Here is a 24187-nt window from a genome sequence, read left to right as displayed (position 1 = left end):
CTCCCAGGAGTGTGTGCCGATGAAATGAAGCAGCACAGGCACATAGCCCAGATGTAGTAAGTGCGCGGTAAATATTGGCCGCCAGGACATCTGAAGTGCAGTACCGGGTGCTCAGGCGACGCTGGACTGCCACCAGCGCCTGGTGCCCTTGACTTAACGTGTCTAGGCTGAAGTGCCTAGTTTAGTTTAAAAACAGCAACAAAAATAAAAATCCTGGGTGATTCTACCATGAAGTCCTGGCTGGAAACTTGTGCCTGCAGATGTGCATGTGACAGAACGGTCGCCGTTTGCCTCTTTCACACAGCGCGGCACCGGGATTCCCAGGTTGCTCGCTGTCGCTGTGCTTTTCTGAACTGAGGCGTAGCACTGACTGCAATACTCCTCTGCTGTGTTTTTAACAATTTCTCACCTAAATAGTTTCGGAGCCAGTTTTACTTTTACAGCATTTAAAATATTCTTCCTCAGAAACAATCTCCAACATTTTCACCTCAGTCTCATTCCTCATACTTTTTGTTCCTCTCCCACCCACAACTTCCAGTGAAAAAGATGATTCGCCGTTCATGTTGTGAGGGAAAGGAGAGAACAGCTCTAGGTCAGAGGTCACCTGCTCCCCAGTTCCCGGTGCCCACGGTGACGACAGCAGCTCTTGGCCTTGTGCCTGCTGCTGGGTTCTGTGCAGAGCGCTCGCTGGCCCTTCCCACAGCCTTCCGCTTCCCTTGCCTTTGGCAGGTGAGGAGACAAGGCCCAGAGGACAACGGTTTGCCCAAGGTCTCCGGTGCTGTTTGAACCCACTGAACACACCAGTTCTGGTCACATGAATTTTTTTAAATTTTTTTTTATCGTGATGATACACTTAGAAATCACCCAAGAGTCTCAGTTTCTGTTAGCCCTCCATGGTGAGAAATAGTACTCAAGAGCAGCTCATTTAAAAAAAAATAGTCTCTTTGCGCTAGGAGCAAAAGTCCCACACCACGGATTCCCAGTGACTCGTCCTTTTCCCGGCCTCAGGGGGGAGGTGCTGTTTCTGGGAGGTCATCCGAGTCCACCGGCCTTTGTTTCATGCCACAGGTGGTAGTGCCCACCTGCTCTTGTTAGCCAGCAGCTTTCAGGGACCACTGCTTTGTGACAAAGTAGTGATGAGAGAAAAAGTGGTTTTGGTTTTTAAATAATCTGGTGTACAACTTCCAAATGAAATGTATTTCAAAAAACTAATCTCAAAGTTACATTTATATACATTCGGTGTTTTGGGTTTTTTTTTTTTCCCAGAACATGTAAATTCTCTTTTAAATGTCTTTACTGGTGACATTTGAAAGATTTAGAGTCATTTAAGGTCATTATATTTGAGTTTAAAAGGAACAGAAGCACTGTGTAAAGGAGCTCAAGGTGGGTCTGCTGCTGTGTGCTCAGGTCCTTGCTCTCCAGTCTGCTGGCCAGAGTTGGGATTGAGCTGCACCCACAGCTGCCAGCTCATTGTGCAGGTCCCTGCTGGGGGCACTGGGTGGAATTTGGGGTGAATTTTGTTCTCTTTCAAAGATTGAAGCCATTCTGCCTCTTGCCTGATGGAAGTTTATGTTCAGCGCCAGAGAACAGAGCCTGTGATGCCCCCGCTGGTCTGCCGCGTGCGTGAGAGTGACGGGCACCGCAGGAAGACAGGGCCGAAGGACAGACTTCCAAGGAGGGCCTAATCCAGGGCTGACTGTGGCTTATTGCTGGTGCTGTTTAGTGTTAGCTTTCAAACGCTTCAGGGAAGCCTTCCAGAGAATGACAGTCACCCCCATAGAGGACTGCTGCCACCTAGCACAGCAGGCCTCAGCTGGTGTGAATGCCTTAATGGCGTGGGTTCCCCTTCTCTGCTTGCCTGTGGAGACGCTGACCCTCCAAGGATTAACCTTGAGTTCTGGTTCGCCTTTCAGTTGACCATAGTCGGATTAAACTACATCAAGAAGATAACGACTATATCAATGCTAGTTTGATAAAAATGGAAGAAGCCCAGAGGAGTTACATTCTCACCCAGGTAAACAGATTATCTGAATTTATTTTAAATGTCACCTTAAAAAGTTCTAGAATGCTTTTGTTTATACTGTGAATAAAATCTGCCATGTCTGTGAGGACATCAGGTTTTTAACAAACCAAAACAAGACGGGCAACAGCAACAAGACGGGGGAAAAAAAAATTCCTGCAGAGACGGAGTTTGGTCGTAACACGGATACTTTCCAGGAAGTATGAAGTAAGTGAGTGGGACCAGGCATGTAATCACACCTGTAATCCAGCACACTAGAGCCTGAGGCAGGAGGATCATTGTGAGTTCGAGGCCAGCCTGGGCTACCTAGTGAGTTCCAAGACCAGCCTGAACTGCACAGCGAGACACTCTCTCTAAAAAGAAAAGGAAGGAAGGAAGGAGTGACCGGGAGTAAGGGCATCTAGGAGGCAGCCCTGAGTCACGGAGGCCTGTGGACAGGGGCAGCAGAGCCCTGACTAGAGGAGGCCTGGGCTGATCCTGGAAGGGTTTGTCTCTGTGGTGAGCACTTCCGGTAGCAGATCTCAGAGGGCAGCAGGAGGCCAGGCATCTCTACCCAGAGAGCACTAAGAATTCCTCACTGTGGGCCACATTCTTTGGCATAGAAAAAAGATAAGCATCACTAGAGGATATGAACAAGCATGAAAAAGCACTTAAAATTCATATTGGCTTTTGGCATTCTTCTGGGGAAAAAAGTCATGAAAGTGGTTTAATAATCAAGCCTCTTATAAAACAATGATATGAGACCAAATGACCATGAGCATCTGGGGAAATGGACAAAGCAGTTTATTTTTAATTAATTTTCTCTAGTCGTAACTTGTTACCCATACGTTGGTATACACTTGAGTATTTTGTTTTGTTTTTCCTCATAAGTTTTGTCTTTTCAAGTCCATGTTGGTTCACCAGTCTCATGTGTGGCTTAGGCTGTGAGTGACGTTAAACATCACAATTCTGTTTCACATACGGAAATTAAAACGCTGGTGAAGCAGAAAGCTTTCTGAACAAAGGCTGCTCTGGGCGGGCAGCTGGACCCAGGGTACCCCCTGGTCTTCCCTCACTCCCTTCTCACCCCATCCCGATTCTTCCCTGTGCGTGACCTGGATCAACCCAGATGCCTCCCAGCCGCGTGTATAGCATCAGCCCGGATGCACGGAGGGCAGTCTCTCTGCACCTCTGGGTGTTAGGGGTGAGCTTTTGGGGCTGGGGTTCGGAAGGAAGCTGCCTGCAGAGGTCGACGCACAAATAGCTTCTTTTAGAGAAGTCAGATTTCTTCCCGATTGCAGCCATTTAGCTTTGATGTGGTCATGAAGCCCTCTGTATACCCACGGTAGGGTATCTTACCAAATGGAGCATTAAGAAAGTACATGGAAGCTTACAGTGCTGTCCTCCCTGTCCCTGTGGCATCCATCCCTTTTGTGACGTGGTGCCATGGGTGTTGGGAGGCTGCTTACGTTTCCCCTTCGCCCTGGGATTTTCAGAAGGAATCAGCAGTCTGGCCCCAAGATAACAGTTATAGACCAGATGACTGAGATGTTTTCTAAGCCACTAAACCAACAAAACCCTTCCTGTTTTTTAGTTTCAGTGTTGTTCATTACGCAAATAACACGAGTCTGTATTCTCATTTTGTAAACGAGTAAGGTTGTAGGTGCCGTCCCGCACCTCCCCCAGGAAGTGTCAGCAAGTAGGTGCGCATCTTTCAGGTCTCAGCTGGGTGTAACCCTTCAGGCTCCTTTTAAACTGGGCAGTGTCGGGACAGAGGGTAAGAGGTGAGTAACCAAGAGCCTGGAGAGCTGCAGCTGTGCAGGGCCTGGCAACTGGGGTCTTCTTGCTAAGGCTGGAGGATGAGAAGCCCAGGTGGCCAGCAAGGTGCCACGTGACTTGCACCTGCCGAGACTGTCTTTCCTTTTGCCATGTTTGTGGTCACTGTTGTCTGAGTCCCTGTGGCACTTACTCAGACACAGATGGGACCTGTGTGGTTGAGGTAGCTGATCTGCGCGGGGTCCAGGAAGAAGCGAGAGGGTACTGCAGGCTGTGGCGGTCAAGGAAAGTGTGCGGAGCGCAGAGAGAAAGTGCGAAGACTGAGGGTGAGAACGGAAACCATTCTAGAAGTGGTGCTGGCCCGAGGCAGTGACAAGCCCCGAACCGCAGGGCGCGGGAGGTGACCAGTGACGTCCTTCCCAGGCAGTGCTCACACTGGGAGGGACTCAAGGCGTCCACACTGTGTGTCCAGGAAACACCTGCCGGGCTGGAGTTAGACAGGCAGCTCCTCACCAAGCACCCGCCATTCCCCAGTGACACCGACGCCCTTGGGCCACCTGAACAACCATTTGTGTGTCCGCATCTCTTAGATCCTCGGTCCGAGGACGAAGGCTGTCTGCAGTCAGGTCCATCGTTAGTAGTAAGAACAGTAGCTCACACTGTATTGGGTGCTTGCATCCCAGGGGCTGCACCGAGTCCTTCACAGGTATGAATATAGTTAAATTTTCACAACCCTATGAAGAGGTATTATTTTTAGTCGAGTGAGACAGATGGGGAAATCGAGGCATGGAGAGGCAAAACCACTTGCCTGAGATGGCAAGATGACTGATTAGTGATTGGTCACTGCCCAGTCCTCCCACTGCCCTGCTCCCAGTTGTGGTGTCCCACGTTCCACCTGCCTTTAGGGAGGGGAGCCCCACAGCCAGCTGCCCACCTGGGGACGCAGAAGTGGCGAGAATGGCCGGCCACTGTGTGGGAGACCTTAGAACGGCTGCTGCTGCTCACTAGGCAGGGAGAGACCGGCACTGCGCCTGAGCTGATGATGACTCGGGACTCTTGTCACCTGGCAACCGCCAAAGGTGAGCGCGCACCAGTGATTGTGCCTCCAGTGTCACACACCGTATAATTTGTGTTTGCAGGGCCCTCTGCCCAACACATGCGGGCACTTCTGGGAGATGGTGTGGGAGCAGAAGAGCAGGGGCGTGGTCATGCTCAACCGAGTGATAGAGAAAGGGTCGGTAAGTTGTACCCTGGTTTCCTCTTGCCCTCGCTGTTTGCTGGCCCATAGAGTTATGTTTTTATCCAAGTTGCCATATTTTCTTATTGCTTCTGTACTACTCTCCTGCGGTATTTTTTTAACTTAAAAAAATTAAAGAAACAGTATACAAATACAGATTTGTTGCAAGCAAGGCAATGAAGTGAATAAAGGTGAAAAAGGTAAGCTTGCCCTCGACTCATTACCCGGGCCCCTGCATCAGGCTCTGCAGAGCTTGCTGCGGTCATTCTGTGCCATTCTCTGCCGTGCTTCCTGCGCGGAAGTCACTGTATCAGGCAGTTGGCTCAACATAGTTGTTCTTGAAAGGCACTGTTCTAGTGTGTCCGTCTTCACTGTACCCACCTTTCTGGCTTGTCATCGTGTGACTCCTGTGGACGTACAGAGGTCGCTCTGTGCGGCTGTGGGAGCGGCTGGCCGCCAGGTGCGCAGATTTCCTCCACGCTGCCTCACGAGGAGTATCGTCTGCTGTGCAAATGGTGCCCGTCAGGTGCTGTATCATTTTGAGTTCTTTGCGACTCTTAGATATGCCCCTCTGCGCTCTCCCTGTGGTCACCTCCTGCTTCTCTGCTTGCCACCCTCTGTCCATTCTGCCCCCCACTTCTAGAGCGGCCTTTCTCACTCTCTCCTGGAAGGACAGTGTGTGGTGTGGCTTGTAGAAGCGTGCTTGTCTGGCCCTGCTTACCCACCCTCCGTGAGGCTCCAGACTCCAGCAGGGACAGGCTTTCTTTTTTCACCTCTCCCCTGGGCCAGGAGTACATCACAGTGCCCACCTCTGTCTCACGTCCGTGTCACCCCAGGTTGCTGCAGTCAGTCCCCCGGCCCTTCTCTCCTTCGCCCCTGTCCCTCCTGTGTTTGCTCCTTGACGCTTCTCTCTTCTGTAAGAGCGACTTTGTGGGCAGGGCCCAAGGCCGGTGTTCAGCAGCCACAGCAGCTCCTTATCCCTCCCTGGGCTCTGCTAGCACGTCAGGGGTTTCCAGCTTCAGGGGTAGAGCCCCGGGGAAGATGCTGTGAGGACTGTGGGGCCCGATCAGGAAGTGTGGGCTGGAGCAGAGAACTGGGTGTCCCTGGGGCTCGCCAGATCTGTTGTGCTCTCCAGGGCCGGGCGGGGCACGGTTCACTCCGCAGTCCCGGCTGCCTTGGGTCTGCCAGAGCAAGAGGGCTCCAGAGAAGCCGCCCCTGAAGGAAACCCAGGCATGGCCCAGAGAATGAAAAGTACAAGTGCGAAGAAGGAGCACATCAGAGGGAACTTCGCAGAGAGGGCTTGAAGCACTGGCCGCAAAGCTGCTTCCTTCCCAGTCACTCGCAGAAGCAGCCCTCCCGGACAGTGCGCATGGGAGGCCACGCTCCGGAGTGTTGCCGTGCCTTGCCCCTTCCCGTGGTGTAAAACACGAACGTGTGTGTTGCACACGTTGCGTGGGAACAGATACGGAGTCTGCCTCCGTGTTCAGTGGAGGAAACGATGCTTCTCACTTTAGGAAATACTTTTTCAGTGCAAGTGACTTTTCAGTATTTTCTCTCCGTCTGTGGCTTGATTAGTAAAATGTAAAGTTGCAGATGTGAAACAGCCCCTGTTGTTTCCCAGTGCCGTCAGCAGTTATGAATAAAGGCACGAACCGTTAGGGTCCCACAGCCCACACTTTCTCTGCAGGGGAATTTGCTGTGTGTGGTGTGGAGACGGCGCATTTGTCTCTGGACGTCACGTTTGGACTCGGTCCACTGCGTTCTGCGGGACCTTCGGCAGCATCGCTGGCCACTGCCCACCAGTCGTACCCCAGCCCCAGAGCCAACCACCACACGTCTCCACAGCTCCACACTTTGTCCACTGTCCCCTGGGGGAGCCTTCGGTCCCTTTGTGCAGCGTCCTGCTCTAGATGATATTGAGGGCTGGAAATTTAAAGCCAAAATATTTATTCAGAAACCATCAGATGCGGGATTTGCCTTTTCTTTTCTAATTTGTTTGTTGCTAGAAGCTCCAGTAGTGCCTCTTGGCTGTCAGCACACAGTTGGCGGTAGCAACCGTTGTGCAGTGCGCGTTCGTCAGCAGGCCCTGCTGCTTTGTCTCCCACCCATGGCTCACCGTCAGTAGGCCACGGAGCCACTCTCCCAGGCTTTCCCCGGGCTTCCTGTGTCGACCGTCGAAAGCCGTGGCTGATGGGCCTACTGCAGTTCACTGTGAAGCGGGGGCAGTAGTTCTTGTTTTCCTTGGTGCCTATTCCTCTGCGCTGGGGCCTTTCAAGCATTCAGATTGGTGTGAAAAGCAGTGTATGGTTTGAGAGTCTTAAAGTTTCTTTGGTATCAACATTTTCAATTCTGCGTCAGCATTCTCACCCCCAAGGGGCAGCCAGGAGGGACGCGGGGAGCGGCAGCAAGCACTGCTCCTTGCCTCCCCACAGCCTGTGGTAAAAGCGGCTCACCCTGAGAGTTCCCTTGGACGCACATTGCTCTCTGGTTTCCTTCCTTCACCAAATAGTGCAGGATGGCCGCTCTTGCTTTTGGCAAACCTGCCTGTTACCGGGTGTGCAGGGGATTGTGTGTGTTAGCTTGGGGTCATCCAAATGCCCCAAGCTTTCGTTGCTTCAGTTTTAAAATTGACTTCAGATGTGTCAACATGGAGTGTGCTTGTGTGTAAGGGTTGGAGGTGTTTGCGCAGGGAAAGTCCTCCAGGCCACTTTAATTTGCCATTCCAGCACGTGGCCCATTGGAGTCCTGGTGCTTTCATGCCCAGGACACTGCATTTTGGGTTAGCGTGAGGCACTTCAGGCTTCACACATCTCTCAGACTCTGCCCACTGAGTTCTCTGTGTTAATTCTTTGGGGCAGCCAAATCATCCATCTCAGGTCATGCAGATAACCTGCATGGGTTTTTCTTCAGATCGCCTAGCTGTTTGCTTTGAAAGGCCCCGGGGAACTCTTGCTAACATCCGACTTCATGGTGGACACAGCACTCTGGTGACACCAGTATGTTGGCATTGCCACAGTCCTTTCTAGGGTGCATCAAGAGAGAGTCCTGGAGAGGCATCGCTGTCTCGCAGTCTCCCACCAGGCTCCACTCTCAGCCCCATGGGCTGCTTTCTAATAAAGGCCGGGCTCCCGCTCTAGTTGCTGTGTGTTGGTGTGATAGGGCGACGAAATAGTGATCTTCGGCTTCCTTTGTATTGTTTTTATTTTGAGTCAGGGGCTCCCTGAATGGCACAGGCTGCCTTGAACTTAACCATATTTCTGCCTCAGCTTTTCAAATAGCTGGGATTATAGGCTTATGCCACCATGCCCAGGAAGTTCTTAAAATTAAATATTGAGTGGTGGGTGCTTGGTTTATGCCACAGTTTCTCCGTAATCTTAGTTTTGACCCAGATTACAAGATTAAGCTTTCCATTTGCTTCTGAGGGTGAGTGCTTGGCATAGAGAAGCGAGACTTAAATGAAGGCTTGCTGCCCTGCTCATGAGGAGAGATGTGCCAGCCTCCTCTGTAGCGATGGCCGTATCCTGCATTTTGCTCCCCTCTTTCTCTGCTCCCAGGTGGGCACCCACTTCAGCACAGGTGCCCATGAGCCCGTGGGGTCAGACTCTTTTTCTGGAGTCGTGAAGCATTAGAAAGTCTATGGGAACAAGTGCATCCTTTCCAGTTCTTCTGAGATCCTGTTCTCGGCTGCCCCTGGCACTCTGGCTCCAAGGGACCTTGGCATACAGTACATGCCTCTGTTCCTGACTGGTGACATTGCTTCCATGGTGACAGGTGGGCCCCATCCCAGAGGCTCCTCTGTGGCGGCCCATCGTCATTGTAGGGAAGTGACGCGGGTGGAACTGGCCAAGCTTTCAGACAGAGTGGCATCTGGGCCCTGGAGCAAGCCCTGTTGGCATCCATCCTGGCGCCGTGAAGTACGCTGCTACACGGGTGTCACACCCAGGCATTTCTTCATTAGTTTCTCTCGCTTTGTGCTGTTTGCTTTAGTTTTGTTTGGGGGTAACTTCCAGCCTCAGTGGAGCAGGACCAGGAGGCATCTGTGGTTCTGGCTTCACCTTCCTCAAGCGCTGCCTCCCTCCTCCTTTGTCCCCAGATAGTGGGGCAAGTTCCTGGGCACATTGTGGCCTTGGCTACACCAGGGACTTCCACAGGCCCCGTCTCCTGCTGCTGCCCTGAGCCTGGATCATCAGTCACTCCCCAGGCCGTCCTTGGAACCCTCCGGCCTGCCTGCTCCTCACCGCTCCCCCTCACCTCTCTTTCTTATAACTTGGGCCAGCCTAGAACATCTCCCTCCTCTGTTCCCATGGCACAGCTGCAGCATTTCCCCCTGAACATTCGCACCGTCCGCCTTGTCATTGCTGGGTCTGGCCACGAAGCAGTGCTGGCCGTGAAGCAGCTTCCTTCACGCGCGTCATCCTCTGCCCCAGCGGGGTAGCCGGTGGGTCAGGGCATGTGAGTTACAAGTGTCATTCACCAGAGCGCTGCCTGCACGTACACACTTGCTGACCTCTTCGGTTTCACCCGTCTGGGCTCCTTGTCAGTCGTGCTGGGAGCCTGGCTGCATAGCTCTGTCCACGAGCTATGTTTCCCCTTTGCCCTGGGACTTTCAGAAGGAGTCAGCAGTCTGGCCCCAGAATAGGGGTGTTGTTCCTGCTGTGTTGTCCAGCATGATCACCTCATGTAAAATGTCTGTGTAGCAAAAGGTCTCGTTCATGTAAAGATGCCACTAAATGTGAGTCCAGGCCCTTCCTTAAATTTCCAACGAAGCTTGGGGAGTGCTTATTTTAAAGAAAGCCTTAAAAGGGGCTGGGGATTTAGCTTAGCGGCCCAGCACCTGCCTGGCAAGCGCGAGGTCGTGAGTTCGGTTCCCGGTACCAGAAAAAAAAACAAAAAAAACAAAACAAAACAAAACTAAAGAAAGCCTTAATGATCTACATTTAAATCAGGATCATTAAGTAATTTCTGAAATTATCAAAGGAAAGCATCAGAAGTATTTTTATGAACTAAACTAAGCTGAAATGAAAGGTTGAGCCCAGGCCCCTCTAGGAGGCCCTGAATTACTTTGCGTCCGATCCCGCCCTTCAGCCTTTGAGAGGTGTTCTGCCAGCGGTCTCTTCAGCCCCGTTTTCCTTGCCTGTAGGTTTCTTCCCAGGGTGAGGTATCTGCTCTGCTGGCAGCTCCATCCGGCCTTGCTAACGGGTGAAATGGCTACAGAAAGGCACTTGTGCGAAGCAAAACCTTTTGCGCAGACGGGCCTCTCTCGTAGCTGGTGCGCTGGAGCCCAGCGGTGCCCCACTGCTGTTGGAAAACCAGGAGCTGCCGGGCGGGAAATGACAGCAGTCTGATCAGCATCCTCACAACCCTCCCGCTGTCCGGAGAGGCAGCGCCTGTGCTGACCGTGTCCTCCACACTCAACCTCGGGGCTTCACGCAGTCATCAAGCTCACGGAATGTGCTGCAAGCCCCTGTCTGAAGAAAACAGTTGCTTACAATAACCCGGTGTTATTTCCTCCCTTAGGTAAAATGTGCACAGTACTGGCCACAAAAAGAAAAGAAGGAGATGGTCTTTGATGACACAAATTTGAAATTAACCTTGATCTCGGAAGACGTCAAGTCGTATTACACAGTACGACAGCTAGAACTGGAAAACCCTACAGTAAGTGTGCCGTTGGCAGGTGCTGTTGGGTAGCGCCCCCCCCTTCGGGTGATGCCCCTCTTGCACCCTGCACAGAGGTGGTTTCGGCACCTTGGTAAACAGAGCTCACCTCACGTGAGCAGGGTGCCGGAGGTCGTGACTGCCTCCTCCCCTGCAGAGCTCTCCAGTAAAGGCAGTTTCTCCAGTAAAAATGCTCAGTCCTGCCTGGGCGACTGTGGCGGGAAGGATGAAGTGGTGGCCTGCAGGTTAAGTGCCAGCAGAGCGTGCGGCCATTCTCTGGCCCACTGATGCAAGGAAGGAGCCTCTCCCGGGCTCACTCCCCTTCACTGGCTGGTGGCGGTGTTCCAGGCGAGCTGTTGGGTTTATTTGCTGTAGGAAGAATTTGTAACACCAGCTGCGTCCTGCCACTAGAGGATGGTCTTGGACACAGCAAGGCACTGTGCTAAGAAGCCTCGCCACAGAAGGCCGTGCGTGAGCGTTCAGAATAATCCACCAGGAGCCGTGACTGAGGAGTCCAGGGGCACAGTGGGAGGGACTCAAAGCAGCCCCAGGGACACTGACAAACCTGATGGTCAGCCCCAGCGCCCAGGCCCAAACTGGCCAGGTTTGAATCCTTGCCTACCATTTCGGATTGTCAGGCTTGGAGCAAGGACAGCACCACTTCTACACAGTGGGGGATAGAGATCAGTGGCACAGCGCCTGCCTGGCAAACACAAGGTTCTGAGTTTGATTCCTGGTACCAAAAAAAAAAAAAAAAGATTATGTTAACTTGCAACACACTTCTATAACATTTATAGGCCAGGTGTGGTGGCGCATGCCTGTAATCCCAGCACTCGGGAGGCTGAGGCAGGAGGATTGCAGTGAGTTCAAGGCCAGCCTGAACTGCACAGTGAAACCCTGTCTCAAAAAAGACCAAAAAAGGAAAAAAAAAAAGGGACAGCACCACTTCTGTGTCTCCATCTCTTCTTGTCACTGAGGCTTCCCAGGGCGTCCAGTTGATCACATGTGCACAGGGGTCACAGGCCCCATGGTGCAGTAACGTGCTGTTGTGTGGGGAGGGAAGGAGGAGCAGGACCGCTTGAGTGGGGCTTGCTGGGCTGTGCTGACGCACAGGATCTTCTTCTGAACGATGTTCGCATCCTCATAGAGTCCTCATAGCTCCTCTTGCTCAGTTACCACTTGAAGTAAGATGTAGAACCTGGTGCGGGCTGCCAGGCATACAGAAAAGGCTGAAGCTTTGTGGGTCCCTCCCGAGGCATGCCAAGGGCCAGGTGTCTCCGGCGCTTTCTGCCTACCCTGGCTGCATGGTGCTAAAGCCACAGTCCTGCCTTGGCCCCTGGGAGGAGTCCCCGGGAATAGCGTGGCAGTGTGCCAGAGGTTTATGTCCGTGCTTGTTAGCATTTGCAAACCTGACGTGCAGTGACTCCTGGTAAGCTCTGGAAGGGTGCTTGTTGGGGAAACAGAATCCAGACAGAGCACAAGAGGTCGGGGCTGGACAGAGCGAGCACAGCTAGGTCCTGCACTTGGGATTTCGTGATTTCTATACCGATGATTCCCTTAGCATCATGAGTGTTTTTCTCTTTCAGACTCAAGAAACTCGAGAGATCTTACATTTCCACTATACCACGTGGCCTGACTTCGGAGTCCCTGAGTCACCAGCCTCATTCCTGAACTTTCTTTTCAAAGTTCGTGAGTCAGGGTCTCTCAGCCCGGAGCACGGCCCCATCGTGGTGCACTGCAGCGCCGGCATCGGCAGGTCGGGGACCTTCTGTCTGGCCGACACCTGCCTCTTGTTGGTGAGGAGGCCTTTGCGGGCTCTCAGGAGAGAGACACATTTGAACCCAACCCTGCCTGGCCACAGCTCTCCAGTCACCGTCCCCACACGTGCATTCCTCAGGCAACAACCAGCCTTGGCTGTTGCTTTTGTTTTCTTCAGTACTGGGGACCGAACCCAGGACCTTCACTCTGAGCTACATTCTTAGTCCATTTTTTTTAGTTTTTATTTTGAGACAGTCTCACAAAGTTACTAGTTGCCCGGGCTGGGCTCGAACTTGTGATCCTCCTTCCTCAGCCTCCCAAAGTTCCCCTCCCTCAGTAATTCCCAAAGGAATTACCCGTATATGTCACCACACTGAGCTGTGACCTCTGCTTTTTAACAGCTTCTCCATGGTAAAGTGGCTTTGCCTTAAATAGCTCTTCTCATAGACTGTTCCCCGTCTGAAAGCGGAATCCAGGTAGCCAGAGTCTTTCGCACTCCTTCCAAATTGTTTTCAGCCCTGTGCCCAAAGGGTCCCGGTTTTGCCCCATTTTCTGGAATTCTCTGCCTGCGCCTCTGTGATTTTCCTAGTTAGAAAACAGCGCTCCTGCTGCTGAACGTGGGAAGTCCCCTTGCCCTGGACAGTCGGCACCGGCTGAGTCTGGTCTCTGTCTGACTTGCAGATGGACAAAAGGAAAGACCCTTCGTCGGTGGACATCAAGAAAGTGCTGCTGGAGATGCGGAAGTTCCGGATGGGGCTGATCCAGACGGCCGACCAGCTGCGCTTCTCCTACATGGCCGTGATCGAAGGTGCCAAGTTCATCATGGGAGACTCCTCGGTGCAGGTCAGCTTGGCTTCGGCTGGCCCCAAGTGCTGGCACTTGCAGTTTTGTCTTTCTGTTGTTGGGTCTGTTTTGTGCTGCTGGGGATCAAGCCCAGGCCTCTGCATGCTAGGCCGGCGCTCTTACACTGCGCCACTCGCCCACAGCCTGACCTGGGTTTGGAGGGCGCTGTCAGTCGTAAGTTCCCATACTGTCAGGTGTCAGAGGAAGCAGCTGTCCTTCGTATTTAAAATAGCTGAAAAATGGTCTAAACGTTTGCCAGCTCCCAGTTTCTGCCGTTGAAGTGCTCGCCCAGAGGGACTGATAGGACACAGACTTGATTTTCCAGAGATTTCCCCCTCCAGGTGCGGGCCGGAGGCAGCGCAGCTGAGCCCCTTGCCGAGGGATACCACAGCTCACCTGTGGAGAGCGGCTTTCCTGCCGATCAGCCAGAGGGGAACGCTGACAGCCCCTCTTCTGCTCTTTAAGGACCAGTGGAAGGAGCTTTCCCACGAGGACCTGGAGCCCCCACCTGAGCACGTGCCCCCTCCTCCCCGGCCACCCAAACGCATCCTGGAGCCACACAATGGCAAATGCAAGGAGTTCTTCTCAAACCACCAGTGGGTAAAGGATGAGAGTGAAGAGGATAAAGATGGCCCCATCAAGGAAGAAACCAGAACCCCCTTAAGTGTCCCCTACAGCATGGACAGGTACTGTAAGAGGGCCTGGCTTGTTGGGGTAAGGGGAAGTGACCTTCTGTCTGGAAATGCATGTCTCCCCTCTGCAAGCCATGCGTCCACGTCCTTGGGAAAGGCAGCCACCTTGGAGGGCTGTCCCTCTCGAGGATAGAGGGTGCTCTCTTCTGTCCTGTCCAGTCCAGGGTGGCCCTAGGAGGCCACCCGCTTCCATAGCACTCTAGCTCCACCTTGTGGTGCTCATTGGAATTGGGTTCCGCGTACTTGATAGTGGGACAGGGATCACAGTGCCCATCCTGGGCTTCTGGCGGGTCCTGAAATAGGAAGTCCAGCTGACCACATAGCTTGAGTCCCCAGGAGAGACTTTGGGGAACGTGACCCTTCTGTGTGTTGTGATTAAATTCATTGCATTCTGCTTCCTTACATTGACACAAACCTCAGTGAGCACCTCTGAATGCATACAGAGTGCTGAGAGAACACTGGAACATGCCCCGGTCTGTCGCAGACCGTCCGGTGGAATGCAGCAGATGTGGGGTGTTGCGTGGTGGGTGCTGAGGTGGTCAGAGAAGACTGAGGAAGAGGCACTGCCAGAAGCTTGGAGAATGACTGGGGGGGCGCCCTGGGTGCTTCCCTCTGGGGGAAGTTTTAGGGTGTGTGCTTTGTCTCAGGAGTGGTGAACATTCCAAACGGAGCCCGCAGCGATTCTCAGACAAGCACACAGAGGTGTGGAGGGTGGTTGTACTCGCTGCGGCATCCTTGGCGGGGGTAGAAATTAGACAGTTGGGCCTGAGTGTCTGGGGATGAGGCGGGCAGTATCCTGCTAGGATATACTGCTGCTGGTGGAGGAGATCTGGGTGCACCAGCTGGCCAGGTGTGGGGGCAGCACCTGAGGAGGGGGGTGTGCTCACTTCATACACCAGGGGTCGCTGAGCTGCACAGTGGCTGATTACCCAGGCGCCCCTGCACCTCACCCTGGCACACAGACTGCCCGAGGTACCACAAAGCTGGGGGTAACAAGTAGGCCTCAGGCCAATGCCAGTGTCTGTTCTAGCCTGGTCCTGTGGCTGGCTGGCAGGGGTCAGTGTCACCATCACCTTCCTACGTAGAACTGCTCTGTAATAATAGTGTAATAATAGTAACCCGTCTCTCCCTTCCCTCCCCAGCAGGAGCCGAGACACTGAAATTAGAAGTCGGGTGGCGGGCGGAGGTCTGCACAACACCCAAGCCGCCTGCCCTGCCAAGGGGGAGCCATCGCCGCCCAAGGAGGAGGAGCAGGAGCACGCACCCGCTCCCTGGAAGCCCTTCCTGGTGCACGTGTGCATGGCCACGGTGCTCACGGCCGGTGCGTACCTCTGCTACAGGGTCTGTTTCCACTGACCACGGACGCGCCGGGGAGGCGCGCGAGCGAGCGCAGGAAGCTCTGGCCGCGCCGGGCAAGGATGCAGCTCTGGAGCATCTGAGCCAGTCTCAGAGCAACGGATCGAGGTGTGAAAGTCTGGAAGTGTGGAAGGGCTAAGAGAGAAGTCAGGATTGCTGCACTGGGGCTTTAAGGAGCCCTGCGGTCCCAAGAATATAAGAGTCTAATCTCAGGGCCTTAACCTATTCAGGAGTAAGTAGAGAAAATGCCAAATACGCGTCTCTCTCTCTTTCTCTTTCTCTCTCCCTCCCTCCTGTCCTCCCTTTTCTCCCCCATCTCCTCTTTCTCTATCGCTGTCTCTCTTTTTTTTGTTCATTTGTTTTTGAAAAAATAGAATTACAACACATTGTTGTTTTTAACCTTTATAAAAAGCAGCTTTTTGTTATTTCTGGAAAAAGACGACTAGGCACTTACAAAACTTTTTTGTATCCTTACTAGATGGTGTAATGAGATACACAATTTATATTTGATTTCCCAGGGAAAGAACCCCAACCTTTTACGAATGTAAACTTCCTTGGAGGAAAGGGTTAGGACGCTGCGGCGCAGGCTCCCCCTCCGCCGCGGGCACCCTGAGCCTGGACAGTGCCTGCGAGCTTTCCCGTTCCGGGAAGAGAACACCGGGGCATCTCTAGAAAACAAGCCTGCTTTGCTCAGGGTGCCCCTGCTCAGTTCTCCACCCATCCCTCCTGGTGACAGCCATCTTGCTCGTGCACCGGCCCTCATCACCCCATTCCTGCAGGCCCCTGCGCAGGGTCATGTTCACCCCCAGGCTGGCTGCTGGCATTTCACCCTGTGGTTCCCACCTCATTTAGAGAATACGTGCCATTTTGGTAAAAGTCCACACCTTACAAGTGTGCTGCTGTTACAGAGAGGGAAGGGACGGGGTAGCCTTAGAAACCATGGAAATTATCTCGCAGGGTTTTTTTTTCATCCCTTGAAATATTTTACCTTTTCCCGGGTGGCCATCTTTGAGTGTGTCAGATGGTTTAGCAGAATGCAAACATTTTTTTCCTTTGGGGTGATTTTTGGGGAAGGAGGTTATCAGAGAAACACCCACACCCCTCCTTGGCTCCCTTGGAGGTTGGGGTGGCCGGGGTCGTGCAGAAATCAGACAGCTGCCGTGTGGGTCCGGGCTCCTCTGGAATGTTTGGCTTCATTCCAGTCCCTGCCCAACAGCAACCCAGCCTGACCCTCCTCCGACCATCTCCACCCACTGTCCGCCTCCGCTCCCAACTAGCAGGCCTGCCGCGGTAGCTAAGGGCCGCCGGACAGGGCAGCATAGAGCCGAGCTGAGCTGCTCCCTGGCAGGGCGCCTGCACAGTGCTCAGACTGCCACCTGGGGCTGTGTGTCACCCCTTCTCCTTGTACTTCCCCTCCCCCTTCCGTGAGTCCCGAATCCACGACCGTTCTTCCGAAAGAGCAAAAGAGAGGACCATGCTGGTGACCCTGCAGGTGGTGGCCCTCACCAGCCTTGGGGCTCCCCACCCCTCTTGGTGGGTCCTAGCGTGTCCCAGGCAGGCCGCGCGCCACCCTCTTCCCCGGAGGTCTCTATGTTGTCTATGTGGACTAAGCCTCTCCACTCTTTATTTATTTTTAATTCCCCCCCCCAGGCATCCATACTGCACTAGCATTTATAAACCAATAATGTATTAAAATTTTTTGATATCAGCCACGTCAGGGGCTTTATCAAAAAGTACAATAATAAATCCTCAGGTAGTACTGGGAATGCAAGACTTCGCCGTGAGCCTGCTGCGTCAGCCCAGTGCTGGGAAGGAGGACGGTTGTCAGCAGCTGTTAGGTAGTGATGCTGTGGGTACCGCGAGAAGCTAGAACACTGCTCTACTATATAATGAACACTTGGGTATTTAATAAGATACATGACGTGAGATGACTTTGTCCCGGGTCTTCTCCTCCCCCACTATCTGCTAGAACCTTGTTCTCAATCACCGATTTCCCTGTGTGTATTAGAATGCATGTAAGGTCTCCTGTGTCCCCGTGAAATACCATGTGCTTGAGACGAGAAACTTAGATTCCTGCTTACTAACGTGCCCATGTCCAAGTCCGGTCCACCTCTGCGTGGTCTGACCGTTCCATGGCCGTGGTTCCTGGGCTGTTGCTGAAGTAATCACTGTTCAGCAAGAGAGCAACGATGTTTTCCAGTAGCAGATAATGGCCTAATTCCTGGCATGACACGCCGGTCACTTCCTGGCGAGGCCCAGTCTGCCCTGCCCCGGCCGGGTCCACTGTAACTGAGACATTCCAAGGGGACGGCCAGCCCTGTTCACACCTCACGCTCCGGACATGTGGGGTCGGCCTCTCCGATCCCAAGTCCGCCCTCCTCACGCCGAGCAGAGCGTGGTGTGGCAGCAAGGCAGCCGCGGGAACCACTGTCCTTGGAGCGGCCTGGGGACGGTCCCTAGAGTCAGCCTGCACCGTCTCCATCCCGGTTTGCCTCGCCCAGAGGTGTCTGCCTGCCCTTGAGCCCCGTGGGGACTGATGGTGCTCACGACTCTTCCTCGAGAGGAACTTAAGGCCTCCACATTCGGTGGCTTTTTAAATAAGAAACAAAAAGGCAGCTGTAGCTCCCGAGCTGCTCTCTTGCCAGCATTTCACATTTTGCCTTCACGTGGGAGAAGCCCGTACAGAGCGATTCTGTGGCGGAGCCGTGGTGAGGTGTGGAGGAGGCTGGGCGCCAGGCCGCGAGCATCTTTGCGTTGGGCTTGTTTCCTTGAAGTCCTGTACCTGTACGTAGTCGTTTGGGTGTGTATATACAGTAGCCTTTCCAGTGGCTGTCCGGGTTTAACCCCTGTCCTGGGAGACAGGTGGCTCTCCATCTTGTTATGCGTATGTTAGAGAGGTAGCGAGCTGCTCTGCTATATGCCTTAAGCCAATATTTACTCATCCGGCCGTTGTTTTTTACAGTGGCCACGGAATAAACCATTTTTAGAGAAATAAAAACAAAACAAGTGAGGTGTTCAGTATAATACCTTTTCAGGTGTGTGTATACGTGGCTGCATGACTGGGTGGGTGGGGGGCGTGTCTCAGGGTCTTCTGTGACCTCACAGAACTGTCACACTGTACAGTTTTCCAACTTGCCATAGAAATGATGGGTTTGCATTTTAGTTGCAATAATAAAAACATTTTTTCTAAAGAACATGGCTTCGGGTTACTTCCCGTTTCTTCGCTTAACGGACCTGAACCAGGGTGGGCACCTGTTCGTCTCCATTCTGTCAGTGTGAAACATCTGGCGTCGGTGCAGCAGCCATACTCTCCTGGGATCCAGAGCACGGGAGCCGGAGAGCACTCGCTCACTGGCAAGCCTCGCACGCAGCCTCTGCCCGTGACCTTCATAGTCCCACCCTTCGCCCGTACAGGGCGCCTGGCTGCCTTAACAGGACTTCCCAAGCGGTTGAAAGACCTGTACTAACCTCACAGCTATCGTACAGCCAACAGCCTGCCAAGCACAGTGGTCCCACCTCGTGTGGTGGCAAAGTCACACCTGATAGACTTAGAAATTAAAGCGGCATATAAAAAAAAATCAGTATAGTCTTTCCTTTGTGGACAAAACTAAACAACAAATCTTATCCCAAAGGGATATTGTGACTTCCTGTTCTGAAGTAACTGCAGACTTGCACAATGCTGCAAAAATAGCAAAGAATTCCCTTACATCCTCCAAGGTTACCTGCAGGGCCCGCAGGGCAGAGGTGGTGCGACCGCAGAATGCCACGGAGCCTGGGCCCCGGGACGGCAGTGTCAGTCCGGGCGGACTTGGGATCGGAGAGGCCGAGCCCACATGTCCGGACAGTCCGCTGTCTCCTTAAGGGTTCAGCTGTGGAAACTGGCAGTAGGTGCTCAAGAACCGGCAGGGCGCCTGTGGGAATAAAGATCGAACTCCTGACTTAGAGACGGAGGTGCGGGGGTAAAAGGCCTCGCTGCAGGGTGGGTGGCCATCAGCAGAGGGCAGCCTGGGAGTTCCCGCGCCTGAGGTCACCCTCCTTCCCACGCCCTCATGTGCCGCGCAGCCGCGTCAGGACAGGGCACCAGGACGCGGGGCTGACTCCCTTGGAGGTTGGCTGAGGAAACAGCCACAATCTCCTTTTTTCAGGTGAAGTGAAACACGCATTGAAGTAGCTTTTTAATTGAAATTTCAGAAGTTGGAACATATGAACAAGGCAAATAAATACTAAGTTAAACCAAAAAAAGCACAAAATATATACACAGGAAATTTAAATGAAAACATGTAAGTCACAAAGCTCTCCAATGCCATCCTTGACAGCAGTGCTCAGATCCCTCCTTAGCGCTACATTACTAACAGAGGCATCTCAGGACATGGCTTTTGGAAAAAATACACTTAAATAGGAAACAAATTTTCTTTCTCTAAAGCAACATGCTGTTCAGTGGAATCTTCCTTTGAGCCAGCCCTGGCTACTGGAGCAATTTAACTGGCCATTGGTCGACTTGTTTCAAAAGTTGGAATCCATTTGGGTGTGTATGGCCAGAGCAAATGGCTTAGGCCTTGTCGCTGCAGAGACCTGGGCCAGCGTCTTGTCAGCTTTGCTTTGTGCTGGTGCATGTGGTGAAAACGAGGCTCGCGGCCGGCCGGCTGTTGTCCCGCTCCGCTGGCATCTGAGCTGCGGCTCAGCTTGAGGGTGGCTTGTCGAAACCCTGGCTTGGAGCCTCCCACTTTCTGCAGCTCGCCAGGGTGACAGAGCTGCTGTGGAAATGAAATGACTCTTGAGCCACCGCAGTTTTTCATTAGCTCAGCCCGCCAGCTGGACCAGCAGCCCACCTCCTCAGCGCCAGGATTTACGGACCCAGCGGCAGAGCGGCCAGCGTACAGGGAAGCACGCGAGCTTGTCCGCCCGGGCCTGCCTGGCCGCAGCCCTGTGTACGTGGCTGGCTGCTGCCGCCAGCTGTGCATCCTGAAGCAGGTCAGATAGGTGCCCGCAGTGAGGCTGGGATGCTCAGTGGAGGCTGCGGCCTGCAAAGTGCTGAATGTCCCCTTGTCCCCGGGGCTTTGTGGGTGCGCTGTCGGGCTCTGGCCTGCTCCCACTTGGGGAGCGCCAGCACACGCCACCCTGACCTCCGCATCGCACTGCAGCTGGGCAGCAGCAAGGAAGTGCTGCTCTCCAGATTGGGCTCATGTGCTGAGGCTTTTTAGAATATTGTGATTTCAACATCTGCCTCCTGGCAGAAACCATCTCTTTGTTCTGCATGAAGTTTGTCCATCTTCTCAAAAGCTAAGCGTCCTTTTTCTCCTAAAATAGAAAAGTGATCAGTCTCTCAGGGGTTGCCTCCCGCCTCAGTTCCTACACTGCCAGACCAAAGGGGACCTGAGCACTTAAGCATGGGAATTTGGGGGTCCCTGTAAAAGGGGCCATGGTGGGAACCTTGGGGGAGCTCCCACCTGGTGACTTGCAGACCGAGCCTCCCCACACCAGTGACGGTCTGCCTGTGACAAAGTGTGCCAGCTTCTGGCCCTGCCTTGCCCCTGGTGTGTGTACCCCAAACACCATACTGAAGTCGTAGAAGAAAAGAAGCATGTGCCACTCTGCTGTGCGGGAAAGCTGCCCCGGCTGGGTGCTGCTACGTGTAAAGGGTGACAGGGCACCGGGGCCCGTGACGGTGCTACCCAAGGGCCGCTCGAGGTCTGAGGGCCACAGGCGGCCTCCGCTAAGAAGCCCAGGGACCCCACTGCACTCGATGAGAGCATGACGTTCTACTTTACCAAACGACAGAGTGGCTTCCCGGGCTGCTGCTCGCACGGCCTCTAGGTCAGACTGGCACAGGCTGGCGATCTGGTCAATGCTTTCGATGCCCTGCTTGAGGTGAGGAAAACAAAGCTCCAGGAGGGGACATTTTAGCTAACGAGTAGTGGGTTTGGAACGTGGCTCAGTAGCGCGATCCTTGCTACCGTGTTCACGGCCCTGGGTTTCGTCCCCAGCACCGGGAAAGTGGGAGGGAGGGAAGGGGAAAAATAAACAGCAGGCAGAACCCACTTCTGTCCTGCGAGCCTGGCCCAAATGTAGTCTCAGGGCCCACCAGGCTTATGCGGCCACAGGCCCCACAGAAGCACATCCTGACACCTGCTAGTGAGCAAGGCCATCTTTATGGACACCCTCCTCCAAAAGACCCCAGTTGAAAATGAGACCTGCTTCCTGCTGGACCTTGCTACTTCCTCGTGGCTTCTCCCCTCCCCACCCACCCACCCAACCAGGGCAGCTTCGCTGAGTCCCACAGGCCCAGCACCTCCTGCCCTGAAGCGTCCTCTGCTGGCCCCAACCTCCCGCTGGGCATCTGGTCCAAACCAGGTGCTCCTCCTGGGCTGTCCACTTGGCAGGTTCCAGAATGAGTGGGGTGAGGCAGTTTGGTCTGTGTGGAACTGGCTCTCACTAGCGAGTGGGGGGTGGTGCTTAGAATGCAAATGCCAAGTATAGGCGAGAGAGCAGAAAGTGGGCATCTACAGGAGTGCCGGTGGGAGCCGCGAGGAGTCTCGAAGCGGTTCATGTCTTCTGGCCCTGGACAGACATCTGGGGAGTCCTGCCTAGGGAGGAGCTCCGCAACCTGGTATGGCTTTTTGAAAACTTTATGCACAAAAATGCACATAGTGACATCATGATTTTTAGAATGGGTAAAAACCCTATATTTTCTGAATGGGTAAATAGGTTAATTTAAGGTTTATACTTGCTAAGACTCTTCATGAAGAATTCTAAACTGCTTCCGGTCTAACACAAAAAGGTCTTATTTTGTTCACTTTTTAAACTCCGTGTGTGTGTGTATGTGTGTGTGTGTGTGGTTGAAACTACATACTGAGCTACATCCCTAGCCCCCCACTCCACCTTGTGAGACAAGGTCTTGGTAAGTCACTATATTGCCCAGGTAAAGCATCAACTTGGGATCCTCCTGCCTCAGCTTCCTAGAATGCTGGGATTACAAACGTATTCTACCACATCTGGCTTTAAACTATGTTTCATGTGGTCAACAACTTTAAATGCCCACATACTCCCACAAAAGGGAAATATGCCAGGATGTCAACATTGTTTCTGCTAAGTGCTGGAATGATGGGGGATGCACATTTCTGTATTTTGTAGTCTTTTTTCTTTCCCCGTGAGTTTGGTATACTTGGAGTGTGTTGAGAATTATAAAGCACAAAACCCAGGAGCTCGGAAGTGAGTCCCTGGGGCCACCTGTTCGCCATCATTCTCCCCTCTCTGGGTCCCAGAGAAACTATTCTAAGGTTCGCAGTTACTTTAGCACTAACCACAAGCAGGCGACCACCAGCCGCCGCGAGGACTGCTCGGCTCACCTGGAGCTGCCGGAGCGCCATGCACGCAGCCCGCTGGAGCCTGGTGTCACGGTCAGTCAGGGCGTCAGTGTAGAAGAGCAGGGCCTGGGAGGGAAGGGTGGGAGTGAAGGCGGCATGCTGGGAAAGCAGAGCCGGCGGCCGGGGCCAACAGAAAGGAAGCTCTTCTCATCGCTAAACAAGACCTGCAGTCTCCGGGCGCGGGGTGCACGCACAAGACATGCCACGGGGTTTCATTCTGCCCCAGACTGACCTGGGGCTGGCGGAAATAAAAGACAGAAAGCTCTTTTTGTCTGATAATGACTCAGAAAGGCTTTCCCGAGGTGCTGTCCTGTGAAATGCTCCATCAGAGAAGTCACACATGTGGCGCTGAATAGGAGGCAAATTGAAGGTGCAGGAGAGTCTTCCTCGTGGGCTCAAAGTGGATGAGGCCGTTGCCCTGGCCAGGAGCCAGGAGGTCTCTGCCCCTCCTCTCCCTTTCCTGGTCCCAGCTCTGACCCCACCCTCATCACACACAGCCAAGTCCCAGCACCCTTTGGACCTAGGGACACAGCTAATGGTGAAGCCGGCACTCGTTTTGCCACCTGTGGGAGGGGTCCGTTGAGAGCTGGGCAGGCGTGCCCGCCCACGGGGGCCTGAGAACCTAGGTGTGACCACGTTGTCCACTGCGAGAGCCAGGTCAGAGGGCCCAGACAGTGCTGGTGCTGAGGGCCCCATCTGCCTTTGTGGCTGCAGGTGACCCTTCTTGAAAAAACTGGGGCGGAGGTGTAGCTCAGTGGTGGAGCACGTGCTTAGCGTACAGGAGGCTGGGTTCCATCCCCAGGGCCAAAAAGTGAAAGGCTGCTTGGGAAAAGAGGCTGGAGTAAGGCTCCAGAATCCCAACGCAGGACACTAGACAGAGCCCTTGGGACCGCAGTATGGAAATGTCACCGGTCTGCCCGGTGTATCTATTGCTAAGGGAACACAGCCTCCCACCCAAGGTCTTTGCTATCCTACAAAGAGGCACGTGAAACACCTGTACCAAGAAAACCAAAGTAAACCAGCAGAGCCTGTAAAGCCAGCTGCTAACTTTCAGGAACCATGGAAGACAGAGAAATAGGTTACACTCTAACAGGCAATCAGCAGTCAAGATTGTAGAGGGCAATACAGTCTCCTCAACAAATGGGTTGCAAGGGGAAGAAAACTAGAACCTTCAGATTAAATGAAATTTAAAAGACATCAGCCAATCACTGTTGCACCTATGCAATCCTATTTAGCAAAAAAACAAAAACTGCTATGATATCTGAGAGTTGGAAATGTGACGGTTAGATATATTATACTGAGGAGTTAATGGATATTTTTCTAGATGTGATAATGGTATTGTAGCTAAGGATTTTTAAATGAATTCTCATCTTTTGACTCATGCACACAATGGACTATAAGTCAAATAAGATGTCTAAGACTGCTTCAAAATATCATGGGGTGGAGATGGGTGGATGGATGGGTGGTTGGATGGATGATGGATGGATGGATGGGGTGGGTGGGTGGA

At 53.2% G+C, this 24187-nt stretch overlaps 2 protein-coding genes across 9 annotated transcripts in view; one reads left to right on the top strand and one right to left on the bottom strand.

Moving 5' to 3' along the window:
* The window catches only part of Ptpn1 (protein tyrosine phosphatase, non-receptor type 1), a 64917-nt gene extending 46407 nt beyond the window's left edge, over window positions 1-18510 (top strand). For 2 of the 3 annotated variants that reach the window (XM_005392314.2, XM_005392316.2), the window contains 7 exons: window positions 1914-2014; window positions 4915-5013; window positions 10530-10667; window positions 12254-12463; window positions 13107-13268; window positions 13734-13954; window positions 15103-18510. In XM_005392314.2, coding sequence (XP_005392371.1) covers window positions 1914-2014; window positions 4915-5013; window positions 10530-10667; window positions 12254-12463; window positions 13107-13268; window positions 13734-13954; window positions 15103-15316 — 1145 coding nt within the window. In that variant the 3' untranslated portion in view covers window positions 15317-18510. The remainder of the gene's footprint in view (window positions 1-1913; window positions 2015-4914; window positions 5014-10529; window positions 10668-12253; window positions 12464-13106; window positions 13269-13733; window positions 13955-15102) is intronic. The other variant, XM_005392315.2, reaches the window with a different exon arrangement.
* Window positions 18511-19452: 942 nt separating this feature from the next.
* Fam65c (family with sequence similarity 65, member C) overlaps window positions 19453-24187 on the bottom strand; it is a 67473-nt gene continuing 62738 nt past the window's right edge. For 5 of the 6 annotated variants that reach the window (XM_013518354.1, XM_013518355.1, XM_013518352.1 and 2 more), the window contains 3 exons: window positions 22663-22746; window positions 21085-21175; window positions 19453-20614 (listed from right to left, as the gene is read on the bottom strand). In XM_013518354.1, coding sequence (XP_013373808.1) covers window positions 20514-20614; window positions 21085-21175; window positions 22663-22746 — 276 coding nt within the window. In that variant the 3' untranslated portion in view covers window positions 19453-20513. The remainder of the gene's footprint in view (window positions 20615-21084; window positions 21176-22662; window positions 22747-24187) is intronic. The other variant, XM_005392313.2, reaches the window with a different exon arrangement.

This window comes from Chinchilla lanigera, unplaced genomic scaffold, assembly GCF_000276665.1.
Source record: "Chinchilla lanigera isolate Chin_1 unplaced genomic scaffold, ChiLan1.0 scaffold00044, whole genome shotgun sequence".
In the NCBI taxonomy this organism is placed as follows: Eukaryota; Metazoa; Chordata; class Mammalia; order Rodentia; family Chinchillidae; genus Chinchilla; species Chinchilla lanigera.
The sequence above is the reverse complement of the archived record's forward strand: the minus strand, read 5'-3'. Positions and strand labels throughout refer to the sequence as shown.